Consider the following 20262-nt stretch of genomic DNA (forward strand, 5'->3'; position numbering starts at 1 on the left):
AGAGGAAGTGATGCCATATGTTAATGGTTCCTTTATTTAATTGAAGGCCACAGTGTCTCTCTATTATCACTTTATACATCAATGCATCTACAAGTATGTCGCCAGCTTTAGAAAGAGCTGAAGTGGGCTTGTTTTTCTGAAGGGATTGTTTTTCTTATCTAGACTTTCATCTGTATTAAAGCAGCAGCGAGAGCCCTGAAGGGTCTCAGCTCAGATTTCTGAGATGTGAAGATCCATCTGCCATTGAGGCAGCTATTACACACAGATATCCTCCAATTGCAGAAGTGTAATCCATAATCATTTTTTTAAAAAGAAAGTACAAATACTCATTTTACATCATATGATTTTCACTCTTTGGGGTGGATTGGCATTAACATTTTATGGCAGCCAAAATCTAAGCTTAACTCTTTAATTCTGCTGGTTAAACATCAATATTCCTGCAACAAACATTTCTGCGAGTGATCCCCTTTGTCTCCGAGTCACAGATTCTTGAGGATGCCAACCTGCCAAACGCATATAAAATATCTCAGATGGGACCTCGGAGACAAGAGCATTTAGCAGCTGCTCGTCTGGCCTGCAGTCAGCACTTCCTGTAATGAAACTGCAGCCGCAATGAAATTAGTTCCTCTGGCTCAATATGGAGGAAGAGTAACCTTTGGACCCTCTTAGTGAATGCATTTGCATTTGACTTTGTAACTCTTCCTTTATTGCTCCGAAACTTGTGCTCAACTCCTTGGCATCTTATGTAATTGTACGAAATACTCACTGTGCAGAAAAATGGAAATGTCCTTCTGTATTTGATACAAAACCATGAGGAAAAAAGGGTATTTGTGATTGGGGACTGCTCAAAGAGTAATTAAAAAAGAAAACAGTGGTTCTAGGCAGCTTTAGTACCAGACCAGAAATGAAATGGTCACATATGTACAGTTGTCTCAGTATCTATATTAATATGTTCATCACATCACATTCATCTCGTGTTCATACAGACTGACTGACTCCACTGATTTTATTCACTTCTCACCTTCCCGTAGCGCCAGTGCACTGGCCCGCAGAAGACGAAAAGCATCCCTCTACCTCAGCGGGACTGGAACACGTTAGTTCATTGCCATGAATTTTTCAGGAAACACTAATGGGCCGGTGAGTACGTTTGGTGACGTTCTGTACTCCGGAGAGAGTTTCACCTTTGCTCTTCTGAAGATCAAAGGCCCAGATCAAAATAAAGCATCCCTCGGGAAAGCTAGCCTTTGTAATTACTATTGCGAAATTTTGCTTTAATGAATCATAAATGAACCTACTATGTTACGTAACCTTGTATTACTACTGCCGTCATACAGCGTATACTATACTACAGGTGTAAGGCACAATAAGTGGGCAGAGGAGGTGCTTGGCTGAGGTCTGCGCCCTCCGAATTTCTGTTTTTATACTGTTGTCTAGGACCCCCCCAGCCTCCCCTCTTTGAAAGACTACCAGCCGACACAGCTCCAGACCCATAATTCCAGCAAGATGAAAGAAATCACAGTTGGGTGTCGCATGCACGTCCTGGAATACCAAGTACTTTCTGCAGAGGTTCTCGGCTGCTCATCTGTTACGGCTGTGGCTGTCATGGCGCGACCCTCCCTCAACAGAATGGGGATATTGACTTTGTGCAAGTATGGCACATATCAATGAGCACAATGCTTGAAACACAGTGCTCACATTCAATCTGGAACCTTGTAGTTGGATCTTCAGTCCCACAAAATGGTGATGTTTGCACCCCTGACCAGGGTCTTGGTGAGCCACATGATAGAAGATTAACTTTGTGAATTCTTGAAGTTGCTGACATTTTTACTTTCAAACACTCATTCATCCTTTTGGTGTCGGGAGAGTGATGATGGTGAAGAGTTACACTTTTAAAGGTGATTTGCATACAAGACAAAGTTGCATAAAACTGCAGCAGATGGAATATTCAAGTCTAAAGAGATGTATTTTCAAATTAGATTTGAAAAAAGAGAGTGGAAGAGTCGATATAATGGATCTCTGGAAGGGAAGGAGTTCAAAAACTGGGCAAGTAGACTGGCTTAAGGCTTTAGACCCCATGGTTTTCAAGCAGGCAGATGGTCCACTGAGAGCGGGAGTACAGAGACTTAAGGTTGGAGTGAGTGATTGTAGATGCTGAAGGAGCCCTTATTCTAGTGAGAGGAGGGAACAGAATAACTAATGTTGTGTTTAGAAAGGACACGACAGTGTGCTAGTGAGGATGGCTGCCAGACTCTGAAGTCGGCCTCAGCCATTGTGGGGTTGGACGCATCACAATGCTGGTCTGGACGTGCAGGAGTCCATTCATTCTTAATGGCAACGTGGGATTAGGAGCTCCTTCTCTCCACCTTTCCATAAAGGTCATGGAATCCCGCAGCTCAGAACACCGGGAAACGATAGAAACGGTTGTCTTGATCGCCGTGCTGTTTTCAGTCAACTCTCTATCGGATTTGCTGAGATGTTGTCACAGCGTGCTTGATTACGGTTTTTATCCAATTTGAGCACAGCGACGACGGCAGCAGGCTCCCTCCTCTGCCCAGAGCGGTGCAATGTGGCGTGGCAGGAGCACAGACACAACGAATGGGCTCGTCGACACAGGTCGGCACTTCCTCAGAACTAGCTGGCGTTCGCCTTCGCATCAACGCAACAAACCCTTCGGCTGCACAGAGCTGGCATAGCGACTGTTTCATTTCCTTTTTGCCATCTTTAACTGCTCAGGATGATTGGGGCTCAAACACTCATGTTGAATTCCTGTGCTGCGGTTTTGGGCCTTTATGAGCCTCTTAATAGGAGTTGTGAATATCTATTCTGACGATTAATTTGGATTCTTGATCACGTATTAAGGTTTCCAGCTTTGCTAGATGAGATCTGACACACACATAGATCAATTAATGCTGCCAAGGTGAACTGCTACATACTATTTAGCAGCATGTCAGTTCATTTGCATAAATTAAATAGTATTATCGATTTGCTTCAATTGAAAACTGATATATGATGCAGCAAATGTCATCAGCTTGTGTTCACTATGAGCTTAACCTGTTTCAGGTTTTCCATTAACTTATTATTATTAAACTAAGCATGATCACACATCTGCTTTTCTTTCCTAAATAACTTGCAAATATTTAAACCTTGAAGTTCAAACGGGTGTTTTTAGAAACAATACTGATAATAACTAGTTCTTACACCACCTGTGATGGGAGGGGAAAAAAGCCTTAACTGGAAGGCAAAAAATACATTTCCATTACAACCTCTGTGTTTTGTTGTTGTTGCGGGGGACTGAGCGCTAGGGGAGCCCTGCTATGAATATTCAGCAATATTCACAAACCAAATTGGAAAAAGAAACAAACAAGATCAAAACAGACGTGTTGGTGCTCAAGGAAAAGCAATTTGCCACCGTTAACCTTGGCAGTAAGCTGAGCCGCCACAGTCAACCCACCACAATATGGTGCAACTGAAACTGAACCCCCCGAAAAAAGAAAAGAGGGCAAATGCCAATAACACCCACATTTATTTCAGAATTCAGATGAAAAGAGAGCTGATGCTAAGCTGCAGTTTTTACCTGCACCTTCATTGCCTGAGCACACAGCGTGCGCTCAGTGTACCAGTATCACCATTAGGGAAATAATATTTGCATAGCAACAATCCCATCCCTCAGATGGTATTATCACTATTTGTGCTTCCACAACATTCATGCTGGAACTGAACTAAGAAAGGGAGCATTTATTGAGGCGCCGTCTCTCATCAAACGAGAAGCAAACGTCCCCCATGTTTCGGTTACGTGGTTGAAGTGGAAAAATGATACACTGACGTTATATTTTGACCTTATGAAAGAGCCTGGTAGGCAGACAGGGTGCTTCAGCATCAGAAGGTTCAGGGTTCGATTCTTTGTTGTGTTTTCAGTCCAAAGGTGTGCATTTTGAGTTGATTGGTTGCTCTAAATTGCCCGAAAATTGAACTGTTGAGGGTGTTTTCCTCCCTCTCGCACATTGACTGGGATTGCGTATACGAGGTGTCTCAGAAAGTGGAACAGCCGAGGGGTATTCGTCCGGTAATGGAGCTGCCAGTCGAAGCCCCCTTTAGCCCGATGTGTTTTATTAAGATCAACTGTCACTAAAGGTCCCGAAGCTGCAGCTATCACAGCAAAGTTCAGAATTTGGAGGCCTCCCTGCCAGTTGTCTGCAGAAGACAACAGGTGATTTATACCTCAAAGTATAAAGAGCCTAAAGATGCAGGGCTGGGACCCAGCAGCATAAAGGGTAAATGTCACTATAGAACAGGCAGCTTTCAACAACAGGGTCCATGTCTGTATAGAGATATATGGACACTATAGGTTCCGGAAATGAATTATTGCTTTTCATGGTTGATTCCTGTGTTGTGACTGCAGCAGACATTAAAGTAGGTTAATCTTGCCCCTCTGAGGTATTTCATCCACCGAGGAATGAAAGGGAGCGGAGGTCTGTCGCACACATCTGCACACAGGAGTCACATCTGGCAGCCTCACCGAAGCGCGTAGTCTCTTTCTGGATTAAAACAAACAAGTCACCTCATCCCCACCTCTCTCCCCCTGTCACACTCACACAGCCAAGTGTCCCGCACACGAGCTTGCACTGCAGGTAATTTGCACATGATGAAAAATCAAATCGATGGCAGTTATTTATTCAAACCTCTCGTGCCCTATTGAATTCCATTTGAATACTCTGGCAACTCTTTATCGCTGCCTGTGCTGCACAAACAGCCGTCAATGTCAATCGTTTTTTGGCTCCTGTTCCATGTCACACGCTGCCCCGTCACCATCTGTTTGCTTGGCTCTTTTTTTTTTTTCTCGACTCTGATGTTTAGAGAAGCATCGTTGTGACTGGAAAAGTGCCCAAACATCAACAACGGGGAAGAGAAAGTATCTCCCTCTACGTGCTTTCATAACATTCGCTCTAAAAGGTCAAATCTCTCTGCGAGTTAAGATTTTAGCTAAACAAGGCAAGGAAAACTAAATAATTAAATGTCCCCTGGTGATGATTCCCAAATCAAGAGGTGATAATAAAAATGCTTCTCCTTTCTTACTGGTGCTCCAGATAACTCAATAATCACTTCACTCTCTCACAAAATGTGGATTTGAACAAAAGGTTCATTTATAAATATAGGTTCTGAGCAAAGAAGTAAAAGTAAAAGCCGCCTTTCTTGAAAATTGGAGGCGAGGCTGTTGTCTTCAAAGTGCTGCCTTCACCAATCAAGTCAGTCCTGCTGAAGACATGCGAAGAAGGAGCATCCAAAAAAAAAAAAAACACAGAACAGAACCTCTGCTCCATCGCAGGACAGACGTGAGGAGGCTCCACATGTTGCCAGTGCAGGAGCTGGTTTGGCTGGAGAACCAACCGCTCTGTCTTTCAGTAATCGATTGGACAGAGCTCTTCTCTCAACATCAAGGAGAGGCTCCTTTATTTTCCTGACATTTATCTGAATGGAATGCATCTCACACACCCAGCAAAGCCTCGTCACCCCTTCCTAACCAGTGCGCGGAGCCGGCGGAGGTGTGGAATAACTGCGCAGCATGAGCAAGTTTCCCAGCCGCGCTCATCTTGTCGGGTCACCGGCGTAAAGAGAGAATAAGACTGGGGACACCACTGAAGAGAGAGAGATGGAGCCCTCCCCTCCGATGCTTAAGCCCTGTCCCAAGACCCAAATGTAGGGGAAGTTGAGACATTTCTTTACCCTGTCAGATGCCGTTTTCGGAGGCCTCAGATATAGAAAGTTTGTTTTTTTTTATATATAAAATACATTCTTTGGAAGGGTTGTTGCTTACTTAGCTCCATAACAGTACACATGATGAGTAATAACTACACAACAATCATAGCCCTCTCTCGGGTGTTGTGCTGTGTGTGCTCACCAGGATGAGATGAAGATCTGGATGAACCTGTCTCCTCTTCAGTGTCTCTTTCTTAGTTATCTTCAGAGCTTTTCACTGTTACGCTTCAACTGTCTGTTGTACGGTGTCCTTGAGTTTCTTGAAAGGTGTTTATAAATGAAGTTTAGTATTATTATCATTATCTAAAGGAACACATGCACCCCCCAGAGCTCAGGTTCACATTTTAGACCATTATCCTGTCCCTGAACACTGCAACAGGTGTTCAGAGCCTGCTTTTCTATCTCTCAGTGCCATAAAGTGCTACCTGGTTGACACTTGAAAAAGTTCAGGACAAAATTAGAAGTTAAAAAACAAGCAGAAAGCTGCAAAGATGGAGGGAGTTTCAGATCCTTCAATAGATGATGGAGTTTCAAATAGCAAACACATTTATTCCTGTGTTCAATTATGGTCAAAGCTAAACTATGTAAAAAAAAACAAAAAACATTTACAATTAATAAGAGGCAATTTTGACCAACACTCTGGCCCAACATTGTAAAATTATTGTATTAACAAAGACATAAAAAGTATGTACGAATGTACAAATGCCGCATCCATATAAGATGTGGTTTACAAACACGACATATAGCAACAGAACTTAACAAAAATAGTGCTTTACATGCTGGATTCAAGTGTCGGTTCTTAAATTGCTTAAACAGCACTTTTTTTTTTTTACACATTCCAAAATAATTTACTGCATTATACTGCTGCCTCTTGACGTGATTATGGGCTATTGAATAGAAACGGAAATTTTCAAACTTTAACGGGAAATTTAAAAAAAAAAACTGAACGATTTAAAATAGGGCAAACATCATCAAACATGCATCAAACACTGACATCGAAACAAGTTATTTGTTTATCTTCAGCGTCTCCTGTTAAAACAAGCATGAATAACACCAACCTATTTCATTTTTTGAACCCACGTTTCACACGCAGCAGCAGGTTTGGTTCCAGTCTGGCTGTTTTAACACTCCTCAGCTAGAGGGAACTCTCAACCTTGACGGCCTCCTTCTTCTCATCGGGTTGGATGGCCAACACCATCTCCATTTCGTGGCTGGGGGAGGGGTAGGGGATCTGGTTGATCTTGGCAAAACTCTGACTGATGTCCATGAATGTTTTATTTTTGGTCTCGGGCAGGACGATATAAAGATAGATGGAGGCGACGATGCATACGGCCACGAACACCAGGAAGGCAAACGTCTGCAGCGTCTCCTGCGGGGGCAGAAGGAATTAGTCAGGCGGGACGGTGACCAAACTCAGCAGGTGCAGCCAGGGGAATCAGGTACCCACCTCACAGGTACCACACACAGGTGGGACTGAGGAGATTTTCCCTCAGGTGTTTTTTTTTTTTTTTTTGCTAAACAACCAAAGAACCAGAGATAACCTTGTGCAGTGTGTGTTATGCCAATAACAGGGATTAGTGACAGATTTCAAAATACATGCTGGCTGATTACCCGAGGGGGATTTAGAGACAGAGAGATCGAGAGCAGGGTAGAGAAACAGAGCGTGGCCCCCAGACGTTAGGGTGAATCCCCTTGCTTTTTTATTACGCAGAGAAGCAGACGGGCTACAGTGCGGCACCATCACCTGGCGCCTTTGTCCAGCTGTAACTGGGAAGTGCAGCACAAAAGCTCTGAATCGCTCAATATCCCGTCAGCGGAGATTTGATGGGTTGAGGGAAAAAGAGCCATAAACAAACCACGGATTTCATCTGTTGTATCAATGCTGCCGCTGGTTTCTGCTCTTATGTGTTGAGAGTATTTCATAATAGTGCGACAAAATAGGTTTATGAGCATCGTGCAAATAGAGCGACCTCATTTCCTCCAGCTCCTGTGATGTAACGCTCATCTGCACGCTCACAATTCTTTCCCGCTCACTACTCCCCCCCGATCACATCATTACTGAGGAGTCCTGGCGCTAATGGGACAGTACTGGGTCTCCAGCAGTCTCCCAGTGGATGGAGGGGAATCAGACAGGCTCCTGTTTTGCAGGGATAATCTGTGATGCATCACGGTGACGTGTCTCGGCTCAGTTCTTTGCCGAGCGAGGACAAAAATGCAGACATATTCCGGAGCATGAAAGTAATTTCAGAACTCATATCTGCAACAAATGTTTCCCCCACAGTGATGGGACAAATGACGCGACATATTTGGCAGGACAGAATAGCAGGGAAAAAAAGAAGCGCTCGCACAGGTGACACTGCAGAGAAGAATGAGAGAGGACAAGAACAAACAGGGAAGTGTGGGACACAAGGGCCACTGCTGCCACTGTCTGTCAGGGTTTGGCTGCTTCCCCACAGCTCCATAACAACCAGAATGACAAGATGGGAGTCTATTTTCATCATCTTTAAAGCCAGAATGTGTTGAGGGGTAGTGACATTTTGGTTTGGGAGCTCAAAAGTTCATCCCTCAAAACTGCATTTAAGTTTATACAGATGACTGTAGAGAACACACTGAAAGAAAGGTGAGAAGTTCATTCCGCAGCGATGCTGATGCAGTCATGACAAATCAGCGAGACAGAGGAATGATGATGACGCACATCTTTATGGGTCAATACAGAAAGAAAACGGAAAAACAATTTGAGATTAGGCATCGGAAATGTGGCCCAGCAGGGTGGAATACTGTCCAGTATATTACTGCTGTAACATCTACAACGGCTGTGAAAAACAAACTTTGTGTATTTGAAGATGCCATAAAAGTGATGGAAGATGACAATGTTTATAATTCAGTCCTGATTTGTCAAATAAATAACCTGTCAAAAGTGAAAGAAGACATGTTTGTATTTTCTTGGGGGGACTTACTTAATTACCAGAGAACAGATGGCAAACACACCGAAACTGAATAATCTAAACAACTACACACACACACGCACGCGTGCGCGCACGCACACAGACCAGTCTGAAAGAGTGCAAGAGGACAAAAGGGGACGGTGAAAAGGGTGGGATTTTGATAGGAGATGACAGGAAATGTAATGGCAGGTGAGGGACAGCAGATTGTGTATTGTGTATAAGCAGATAATTTCTGCTTAATTCTTCAAAAGAAGCCATTACATGCTCATTAAAAAATCAAGAGGTTTGGGAATGATGCGATTTTTGTTATGTCGGATTTGGGAGTTAATCGTTTCCTAAAGGCTTCTTTTCAAGAATTAAGCAGAAATTATCTGCAGATAACCCAAAAAATCTGATATTTTTGGAAACCACAAGCACAGCAGGTGGTCTTCCTTCACGCGAGACTGGTGTTCAACGGCAAATAAATGGGCAATGCAGATTTAAATGCACATTGAAATGGTTAAACGGTAGAGATTCATGTGTTCTATGTAATCCTACAAGATGTTGACGGTTCTAAAATCTTCACACTGCTTCCCTCAGCACAGTATCCCAGATGGAAGATGATATTCATCATGACATTTAATATCAGTCTAAAAAGGTGTCAAAATCAATTAAAATCCTGACGCATGAAGACAGGGAGGACCTTATCTTCACGTTTTAACGGCAACACTCAGAGCAACAACCTGCCAAGAGAGGCGCTAAATCAAAAATAATCTGGTAAAAATTTAATAAACATGTCAGAGCTGTCAATCAGTAATGGGGAACATTCAAAGATCAATCATGTTCCCTCTGAAGTGAAATGGCCCTTTTGGGATTATCTGTGCATTTGAAGGCGTTGACAGGATCTTCCAAGAGGAAGTGTTTACCAAAGGTCAGCACCTAAATGGGTTCATGGATTATCATGTGTCATATCGTGTCAGAGTGATGGTGGATAAACAGGCATCATTAAGCATCGCAGTTATGCTTCAGACAGCCCAAACTCATTAGCAACACAAATAAATGACCAGTTCAGAGTATATTAATCAATAAGTGTGGCTCATTAGTTCCTTACTGTCATAAAGAACTGGTGTCTGTTGTTTCGCCTCACTCCCCTCCGCCCATATCGGCAATAATTGATCAATATCAACTGCTTTATATGCGAGGAATAAAGACTTTTGATCAATAATAATAATCTTTACTGCAGACAGTGATACCGATAACCCAGATTCAGCGGGATGTTTAATTAATGACTTTATTGGGACATTTTAAATGACTTTAAAGGAGAATATACTGGAAAATTCAACCACAATCTCAGAAAGTCGTGGAATGAATTAAGACACTTTTATTATATAGTTAAATAAATACAACGCCAGCAACCAATCATGCTCTTTCAAGTAGCTTAAGGAGCAATGTGGAGTTCAAAGAAGTTCCTCCCTGCAAACTACCAATGAACCGATGACCTCCGTATCACAGGAGCCCCCACGCTGTCATGCGAGTGTTTCTATTACACCGCTTACGTGTAAAAAATTTAACACAAGCTAAGTGAGAAAACAGTGATTTGACAATCAGCAGCAAACTTAGAATAATCAAAAACAGATGACATGGTCCGTTTACGACATTGTGTGTCTTTTAGCAGATGATATCAAGAATTCTTTCTCAATTTACCCTCAGATTCACACCTCAATATTCATCCAAATGCAGGGAAAACAGTTGCTTATAAAAGAGCGACATTGGGGGAAATATTAAACAGTCAGCAGATACGCTCTGGAAGATCCACGGGTACAAAAACAACCGGACTCCCTTTTCATCAGAGCCTCTGTTGTTGAATTCTCTGCCTCTCTGCCCAAAGACGCTTTGATTTACCCCGACCCCGGTGTGACGTGTTGGGCTGTCATAAAGTTAAAGAGAAGTGACACTGGCGGTGTTGTCTGAACCAGGGTCAGAGCTGGTTTCAGGTGCCAGTCAGTAACTAGTGAGTCACAACAACAAGGCTGCAATAGTTCTGGCATTGGCAGAATAGAAATAACCCTCACTGTCACTTCCTCTCTCTCATACTGACCTCTCTTTCCTTTCACACTCTTTCATTTGACTCCCAGGGTCTCCTTTTGGCACCGTGGCCACCATCCAAAGTCTCTTATATCCATCTAATTACAGCTTCCTCCAAGCAGCAGATGACTGACACCCTCTGCCGCCGCTCTGCCCTTGCAGCCGACAGATTTACAAAGCAATCTATTTTATTATTGCAATAGATCTCTGCCATTCGCCTGCCTATCTGCACAAGGCATCAGGCAGGCTCATATGTCCTATACGTAAATGCTCATCAGATCCACTCAGGCAAAGGGAAATGGGATGATTGCTTACAGTCCGAGGACAGAATTAGTGTTCCATGACACTATCAAGATGAGGTTGCACACACCACTCAAGGGTCAGTAGCTTCCAGATGACATAGCAAGGATTCTTTAATCTCTGCAGGTAATGAACAGCATCAGGTTATCATATAGGCTCATACACAGGACTACAGAGCATAAAACGCTCAGGCATACGTAGACATTAGGAAATGTCTCCCAGGGACCTTATTGAAGCTGCTGTCGCTCCGAGAAGATGATCGCCACCTAAATTACAGGTGAAAGTGACAGAGATTATTTATTTATGTACAGGCTTCGCCTCAACGCTCGAGAGAGCTTATCCACCACCTACAGGCTGAGGCTACACTGGGAGCCAGACTGTGTTTTACATGCTGTATTTATCGTACTGCACTGGTTTTACGAGGACAGTAGAGACACGTTCATGGTCATAAAGGAGGGTCCTGTAAATCACAGAATCAACAGCCTGTCAATTAGGCCAACAAACGGGGGAAAAATTCTCAGGCAGCGAGGTTGGACTATTAGAAAGGTTCAAACGGCTCCATATCGCATAGAGGGCCGATAAAGGTGAGGTGCTGCTGCAGATGTTTAAATGATACCGCAACCTGCCAGAAGCCGTGTGTGAGTACCTAATACTAACTGGGTAATTAGAGTGTGTTTGCAGCGCCGGGCTGTGCAGAGGAAAGGTTACGCTTCTCCCAAATGATATTTTGCTCTGACGCACACAGGCCGTGAGCAAAGTTTCACTGACTCTGTGTAAATGTCCAAACCTGCGCTGACGCTCCTGTTAGTAAACTATGAGCTAAAATTCAAGACATTCCCACTAATGAGCCTCACACTTTTAGACTCACCGAGACTCTCGCAGCTATAAGACGTCAACGCTTGACTTTGAGTTTTAAACCAAAAGAAGCCACAGTCAGCCTTTGCTCTCTGTTCATTTGGATGTCAGAGGTTTTGTTCTCCTACTGTTCCTCTTGCTCGCCCCCACATGCTTGGATCTGCCAGTTGCTTAATGGCATATTTGTCTAGTAGCAATAAATAGAAAATAAACAGCAGTGTGTAGAAGGTTCCTCTGCAATTAGAATGCATGACCCCTGACAGGCACATACCCCTCTGGTGCCCTCCTGACCCCTGTCCTGACTCCTCTACACAGACCTTCCTGTCTGGCCACGGATCGATGTTGCAATGTCAGAGCTGCTGAGTCCAAATCCCCCTTCAACATCCCTGCGGCCCTCTGAGCAAATACTGGTTAGATTTCTTTTGAAGACTCAAGTCTTCTCCTGAGCATTTAAGACAGTTTATGAAGTGGTGAACTCCCCCCATGTCTTTTGCTTTGCCTGTGCGTTTCCCCATCCAGCTGTGCTTTTAAATTCTCATTCTGTTGTATTGTGTCAGCATTGGGAATTTCCACAAGCTATATTACACTTTTTGGAGGTGTGCGTCAGTTCTAGCTCTTGCTTGTGTCAACATTGAGGTTTTTTCCTTTCCTTTTGTTGCTTCTCTGCATATACTGTAGATACAGGGAACCGTCAAGGCCAGGCACACGTCATTATTCCGCTGACTTCCACAAAACACTAAACCACATCATGCTTCCCTCTGTTAGTCGGTCTTATTCCCTTCATCAAATACATCACAATATTTCCAGCTGCAGGAAAAATACATTCTTGACAATAGATCATTTGTGTACAGTGTAAAGAATTCCTGGGTATAAGCTCTGCAGCACACACTCCCACAGAAGGGCTTATACAGTACCGCGTATCCCTTTCGCTTTCATTCCAAGAATCTTGCGTAAACACTTTTATCTCTTCAATAAATGATTCAACTGTTTTCTTACCTCGGCCGTCTCTCAGTGGAAATCTGCATTTAGACATCTCTGCAGGGGGATTTCATTTAATGTAAAGTGTATGCTAATGTCAGCCGATACTCCACAAGAATCTTCATGGCGACTAAAACTGGAATTCTAATATGTGAATGGATTCTTGGATTACTAGAAACAATGTGAGGAGTGAAGATAGAAGTCTGTATGATTGACATGTGACCAGGCAGGTGGGCTTGGCATCGACGCTCCCCCTAAATCTAGATTATTACAGACCTACCCAGAGTTTAATTAATGCCGTTGACGCACACTTGCCCTGCCTGAAGAGACCTGCTGCATTCATTCTGCGATGGTAAATTTACCGGCAGGTCTTCAGGGATCTGCCTATCGTATCCAATCCGAAAAGTAAATACAGCAGCGAGCCAGGGACAATGATAAGAGAAGGAGAAGTGAAAAATACAGAGATGTCAGTCAGGAGAACTGTCTGAAATCAAAAGATTGGTAAACAGTGAAGCCTTGTGTCAGGAAATGTGGATGAGGTGCAGCAAAGATGTAGCAGGTAAGAACAATTATTCTCTGAGGAAAACACAGATAAAGGCAGGAATATTGCAATTAAATGTATTTAAAATATCTGACCTGTATGATACAATTAGGTCATGGGCTTCATTTCACTCATCTGCAGCTATAGAAATTTCCATCTGTCACAATTGGCAATTAAGGCAGAAAATTTTGATTTTTAAAAAAATCACGTACTATCACGTACTATCACGTATATTGGATGTTTCCATTATTTTCAATATATTTACATTGTAAAATGTGGCTTTCTTTCATGGTTTCTTCCATCATTCCATCCAAATGTTGGACTAAATACGGCTGCTCTCCATCTATAAACTAAATACAGGCCTTTATCTTTACAGAGTTGGGTAGGAGTCTTGTCCCTTCTGGTAATATTTCAGCACTGAGAAAGACAGTTTTGAACATTTAAGTTGACAGATTTAAGAAATAAATAAATGGACTACAACCTGAAGGCTCCACGCCAGCGCAACAGAACCGCTACAGAACTGGCGGCACAGCAGGGCTACACTTAGTTATTTCAACTTCTTCAGACACATTTCTTTCATTCCTTTTCCATTTTATTTATTCTCTCTTTATTGATGAAAAGAAAGATTCCAGGCTGCACTTTGTGTTACTACCTCAGCTCATTAAATCCTTCAACAGCAATTTACAAGAGTCTTTTAGATTATCCAATAAAGCATTAAATGAGTCCTAAGAGGCATTGAGATTGTATTGAGCAAAAACACACGAGTCCTTGCACCTGCAACAGGGGAGATGGGAAAGCAGTTGGATGCAGTCAGGGAACATTTCTTTGCCTGTGTTTGCTTAGTGAAATAAAGAATAAATTTGCATGAATCATTGGCAAAATGAACAAAAATGCAGCTTTGTGTCACTGGATTAAACACAGGAGACACAGCCAAAAACCTAGACTACTGCTAGCCACACGCTGGCGCGTGTTAAATTACAAGGTGTCTGTTCCGATCATAACTGTGAGTCCTCTGAGCTCAATACGCTGTGCACATGTGTACGTTTAGATCAGGCAGCTCACCTGTATGAATGGGAACAAGAGGCCCACGGCGAAGTTGGACAGCCAGTTCACGGTCCCGGCGATCATGAAGGCAGCGGGTCGGCTGGCCTGTTCAAACAGCTCCCCGGTCAGGATGAAGGGGATACCACCTGACACAGACAAGACAGGTGGTTACCTTTGAATTTACCCTCCCTGCGTGCTCATAAACCCTGAAAAGCTTTTACATTAAGACCATCGACGGTCTTTAATCAGCCATCATGCACATGTGGAAATCACGTTTCAATTCTTTTTTTTCTTTGATTTTTCCTTTTTGTGTGTTTGACAAATGGTGTGAGATCAGCTATTGGAAGAAGCGTTGAAGAGCAATATAATGGGAAAAGTTACAGATAAATTTAACACTGCATGCTGATTTATTCAAGCATCAGGACCACAGAAAGATGAAACACAAGTGAGCTGAAAAGTGTTCATTTATTCGTGAAGCCTTCAGGTGTTTGACCCGATGCACGGTGACAAGGAACATTTTCCCTAACCTAAAAGGTACACGTCATGTGTGCATGTGCCCTTGAAGAGAGAACAACTACCATCAATCCAATCCACTTTAATTATATAAGTAGATTTTCAAAACATAAAAGTTTACATCTAATTTACACATAATATACCATCAAAATGCACCCAGAAGCTGTAAAGCACCGTCAAAATAAAAGCATTTTAATTATACTGGTCTCTGCTCCCTCCTGGTATTTTGAACTGGCAGCGCCTCCACCTACTTGGCACAACAGCTTCTACCAGAAGGCAAACACTCTTTCAGCATTGAGTGCAACGTTCATCCAGGAGTCCCAAATCTCCAGAAGCAGATGCTCACATGTGGCTGCTTGACTGGGTGGTGTCATCTAACCAAAGCTCTGATATCGGGATAAATGTGTTCCGCTGGGCTCAGATGACAAACACGCCATTCATTCTGACAGATCCTGGCTGACAGCATCTCACTAGACTGTATGTTGTTTTCTTTAGAGAAGCTAGGAGCAAAATTACTGTTATTGAAGAGGTGAGTGTTGCTTTTCTGCACTTCTACATGCATTTGGGTTTCATCTCCATCTTCAGATTTAATTGTAGCCACTGTACCACTGTACTGGTGATGTAAATCCATTTCTTTGGGATAATCACACAGTTAGAGGAAGGAATTCATCCTGGAAAGAGCACTCAGGCCATTTATCGCATGAGAGCAATTCAGAGCATCCATTAAGCTGTGCACGTCTTTAGACTGGTCTACCAGGAATCCCCCCCCACACACACACACAGACAGAGAAAGGCTGTGGCCGACGCGCAGAAACTGGCAGAGAACATAAAGCAACTTTACAGACGAGCTGTCGTCTGGACCGGTCATGAATTATTCTTGGTGAGACCTGAACATATCAGACGGGTGAATGTAGATAAAACACCCAATGGTTGAGGACAATGTGTTTTTACAGAAATAGCAGCAACGTATGATAAGTGTTGGACGTATGGAATGATAAACTGGCTCAAGACACATGATTGATGCCCTGACCCTGACTATAGAGGCTGGCATGCGTACATGCATCGGACTTCATGCTGGGCTTTAACGTTTCACCATAAGAGCTCAATACCAGGCCCCCTGAATGCATCCGCTCATATGTAGAATAAAGTTTCGGTGTTCTGGTTGTGCTTGGATCCCAATCAGTGATGATCAGTTCAGGAAATGGAGTTTCTCATCCTGACTCTTACGTTGTTGTTTCTCAGCCCTACGTGTGAGCAGCACAAACCCAAATCAAGTCAACCCATGAGCTCCTCCTGGACTGAGCTCAAACAACCCAATTCAGGCGAGGAGCGAGTACCATACGCTGTGGATCAAAGAAAAAAATAGATTTTCATAGAGCTGAATGGCCTCGAATGGTCCACAGATAAAATTGTTCATGTGAAGGTTCGCCCCGGCACAAAGGCGGCGAGTTAAAAACGGCCCGGCGTAAACAAGATAAGGCGGCTGTAGAATTAAACTGTTATTCACACAAGTCCCGATTATGTGGGTCTTATCTGGTCTGTCTTGAGGTTGCAGCTTAGTAACCCTGTGGTGATCGTGTTCAGGACACAGCAGGCTGTCAAACAGCGCACAGAAGCAAGTTTGCAGCTCCAGTTCTTCCAAGTTCAACTGCACCTTTCATTTGACTCACTTCAACTTGTTCTCTAATATCTTCATCATCATCATCATCATCATCATCATCACCACCACTCTGGGCTGTTTAACTCCCCGAAAAATTGAACAAAACACATTTTTATCGAGCCGTACCTCTGCATCAAAGAGCTCTGGTCCACAGTACTTTAAGGGCTAAACTATTTAGAGCTTATTTTCTGTAGCAAGGCCTTCTCTGCTGGCATAAATATACTCGGAAAAGTAAATTTAATGTTTGTTTCTGGTGAATATGTAAACGAAATGATCTCTTCTCTTCTTCAAGTCAAGTTTAATCCACTTGGTTGCACTGTTCCAGTGTCGTACATCACGATGGGGTCAATCAGATTTCAGCTAGCCTGTGCTGTCAGGTTCTGTGAACTCTCCTGAAATATGAAACGGTGACCAACTGCAGTTCATTGGACAAACTCCTTTAAGCTTTTGGTGGACTGTTGTCTAATCTCTTAAAATCGCCTATTATTTTGGAGTTTTGACAGTGTAGGTAAATACTATAGTGAACGTGATCCTATGGGTTTTAAGTTATCTTTCATGTGTGCAAAGGTCTTAAATATGGTGGAAAGGATCAATGTGCATAATGAAACAGTGAACTGAAGCGTTATTAATTTTACATTTTAAAGCACATGGTGAGAGAACGCTCCAGGGCGCTCTCTTAGCATGGATTAAACTGCCTTTCTTCTCACAGCACATTCATGAACATCAAACATGCTGTGTGACTTCAAACAGACTTTTTTGTTTTAGGACCGATCCTTGATTTTAAAGATTTCACCTCTCCTCAAACATCCCAGAGATCTTCGGGAAGAACTCTGATCCCGACATGCCGAGTTTAAAATCTCCTGCAAAACAAACCTGCCTCGTCCGCTTGCATTCCAGTTCCAGAGCTCATCGCAAAACTTATGTCTTAATCATTTCATCTGTGCTGGATCTTCATAAGAGTCCTGCCCAACCCAGAGCACGGATGGAATCAAAGAACTTTAGCATTAGCATTTAGAATTAGCATAATGTGACAACCACACGGAGTGTCCTCATATGTATAGGGGATTGATGGAACGGCCGCGTTTTTATCTCCTCCATCACACTCAGATCAGCTCAAAGAAAAATGCCTTCATTTCCAATAGGTGCTAGAGTGTTTGGGGAATGAAGAACATCTGACTTTTGCCGCATTTGTATGCTTTGTTGTTTTTCTTTGATGGACACGTGTTGTGATGCGTATCACAAACATGTTGTGTGTTTTTAAATCAGCTGTCACACAGAAGTGTTAAATCATATATACATTAGAGCATCATAAATACTGTAGCTGCACATTCTGAAAGCCTTAAATGTGAATTCTCTCTCTCTCACACACACACACACACACACACACACACCCTTGCACTTCTATCGTACTTCAAAAGCTACTTTCAGCAGACAAGAATGTTCTAATTTTGTCTGGCTGGAAAATCCATCTCTGAACGGAGGTGGTGGCCCAAGTCACGACAGCCCCCAGATGCTCCAAACCCTCTTCACACCTGACGGCTCACATCAGAAGAACAATACCCCCCCCCCCCAATGATCCCGGCAACTCATGCATGACATCATCGTTTCAGGATGATGGAGGACAAGTATCTGGATGCTCTGCCAGTAAGGCAGAATTGAAGGAGCCTCTTGGATGAGAGGCAAAAGACCTCTTTGAGGAACCTCAAGGGAGTCCAGCTGGCTCGTGTCTTACTCCATCCCTCAACAACCCTGATCTGGATGACTTAGAATCCTCACAGTGTATTAACTTAGTGACCTCTGACCTGCACATCACCTGTACGGTGTTGATCAGTGTTTCCTAAGACTCCTGCGGGGGGCGTGTTGAACTCTGGGCTAGATCAGGTCAGATGTAAGTGTCGAAAAGCATTTTTCGGCTCCTCTTTTAGCCACCGAAGCTCTTTCATGCGTCAAATCAAATGAAAAATCCATCTTTCCTGGATTTCTTAGGAAACCCGAGCTTTCCCAGTGATTTGTTACGTGAAACCATTTACAGAATATATATTTATGCTGTGGGCCATTAGCCACGTTGCATCGGAGATTAAGGCCACCTGAGTACTTTACCAGAGACAAAGCCACGATGGCCAATGTTCATGACCACGCCAAATCCTCCAGGCCGCCTATATTGCACCAGCTGGGGCACCTTCCTACTGGAAAAGCGCAGCACTCGCAGCTGCCGCCCATGCGAAACATACTGAACACTAAAGGGGAGGATTTCAAATAACAATCATGTTTAGAGCGGGGCCACCAAAGTCCCAACCTTACGTCGCGTGACAGACAGCTATATTTAATGGTAAAAGGAAAAGGGAGATTAAGGCCTTCTGCATGAAAGGATGCTGGGAAGTGCTGAGGGATTAACCTATACTGAAAAATAACACTAGCGTCCAATAAAGCATATGGATGCATTGAACCACAATCCAGAACAATTTAATCTTACGATAACATGGACATACAGTGCAGATGGTGCACCAGTACGGCACTTTAGCTGCAGTGCTCAGTGGGACTGCAGAGGTCCTGGCAGCGACCGGTCAGAGGAATCAGGATAAATAACCTGTGGCCATAAAGGAGCAACATGTGGGAATAAGGTGCAACACAGCTATTTACTTAGCTACCTGTTCCTGTGAGGGAAACCCCTAAATTATTAATCTATAAATAACTGTGGCAACATCTCAAGTTTAATCATCAATATTAATCATTTAGCGGGAGATATTTTAACTTAGCAGCAGCATTAGTATTGTAGCAAAAATATCTTATAAATGTTATTAATTACTTATGTATGTCTCCCCCACAGAAATATAATCTTCCTGTATCAGTGTCAGTGCTGCTGTCGACATGCATCCGCGGTAAAGTTGGAAATAAGATAGTTTTAGCGTAGAGATAGAAGAACGCAGACCAGCGGAAAAACAAAGGTAATTCATTATTGGATGAGCCAGCGACAGAGCTGTCAGAGGAGATTTAAACCGCACCAGCGGCCCCAAAACAGAACAAAAAGGCAAAAACAATGCGACAATTAAACAGTTTTTTCAGGATCACTGATGACAAACCATACGATGTAATATTTTCAGGGGCTGCACACAACCAGTGGCAAAAGCTGCAAAAGAAACTTCTAATTTAGCTCTGCTCCCAAGTGAGTGGTGTAAAATTGGAATTAGCAAAATGGGATTATCTTTTTTCAGAACCGAGAGATGATTCATGTTTGCCTCCCTCTGATTGTGCCGTTACTTTTGCCCCTGTGGTGATTTGTGCAGTCTGGTCCACTGCCCACAACATGGTTACAAAAAAAAAAAAAGACCAGTTACATAACCGACAATCAGGACATGCACATACGCACATTTGACGCCCAACAGCCTAAACAGAGTAACAGATGCAGCGATGAATGTGATTTCCTTCCATGTTCTGTTCACCTCGCATCAGGGTCCTGCTGGGGTCCATCCCAGCAGTCAGAAACAGGAATAAACCCTGAACAGGTCACCGGGCACACTATTCACTTACTACTGGGGGCAATTTTCAGCCTCGGCTCTACCTAAAGTGCCCACACATGCCCGCTGAGAGTGTATCAAGTCTGGAATTCA

At 43.2% G+C, this 20262-nt stretch overlaps 1 protein-coding gene across 4 annotated transcripts in view; it reads right to left on the minus strand.

The window, feature by feature from the left end:
• Window positions 1–6261: 6261 nt before the first annotated feature.
• Window positions 6262–20262, minus strand: part of slc2a9l2 (solute carrier family 2 member 9, like 2) — a 49404-nt gene continuing 35403 nt past the window's right edge. For 3 of the 4 annotated variants that reach the window (XM_029826950.1, XM_011614183.2, XM_003973587.3), the window contains 2 exons: window positions 14500–14627; window positions 6263–7123 (listed from right to left, as the gene is read on the minus strand). In XM_029826950.1, coding sequence (XP_029682810.1) covers window positions 6890–7123; window positions 14500–14627 — 362 coding nt within the window. In that variant the 3' untranslated portion in view covers window positions 6263–6889. Of the gene's footprint in view, window positions 7124–14499; window positions 14628–20262 lie in introns of all 4 variants that reach the window. The other variant, XM_029826949.1, reaches the window with a different exon arrangement.

This window comes from Takifugu rubripes, chromosome 19 (genome assembly GCF_901000725.2).
Source record: "Takifugu rubripes chromosome 19, fTakRub1.2, whole genome shotgun sequence".
In the NCBI taxonomy this organism is placed as follows: Eukaryota; Metazoa; Chordata; class Actinopteri; order Tetraodontiformes; family Tetraodontidae; genus Takifugu; species Takifugu rubripes.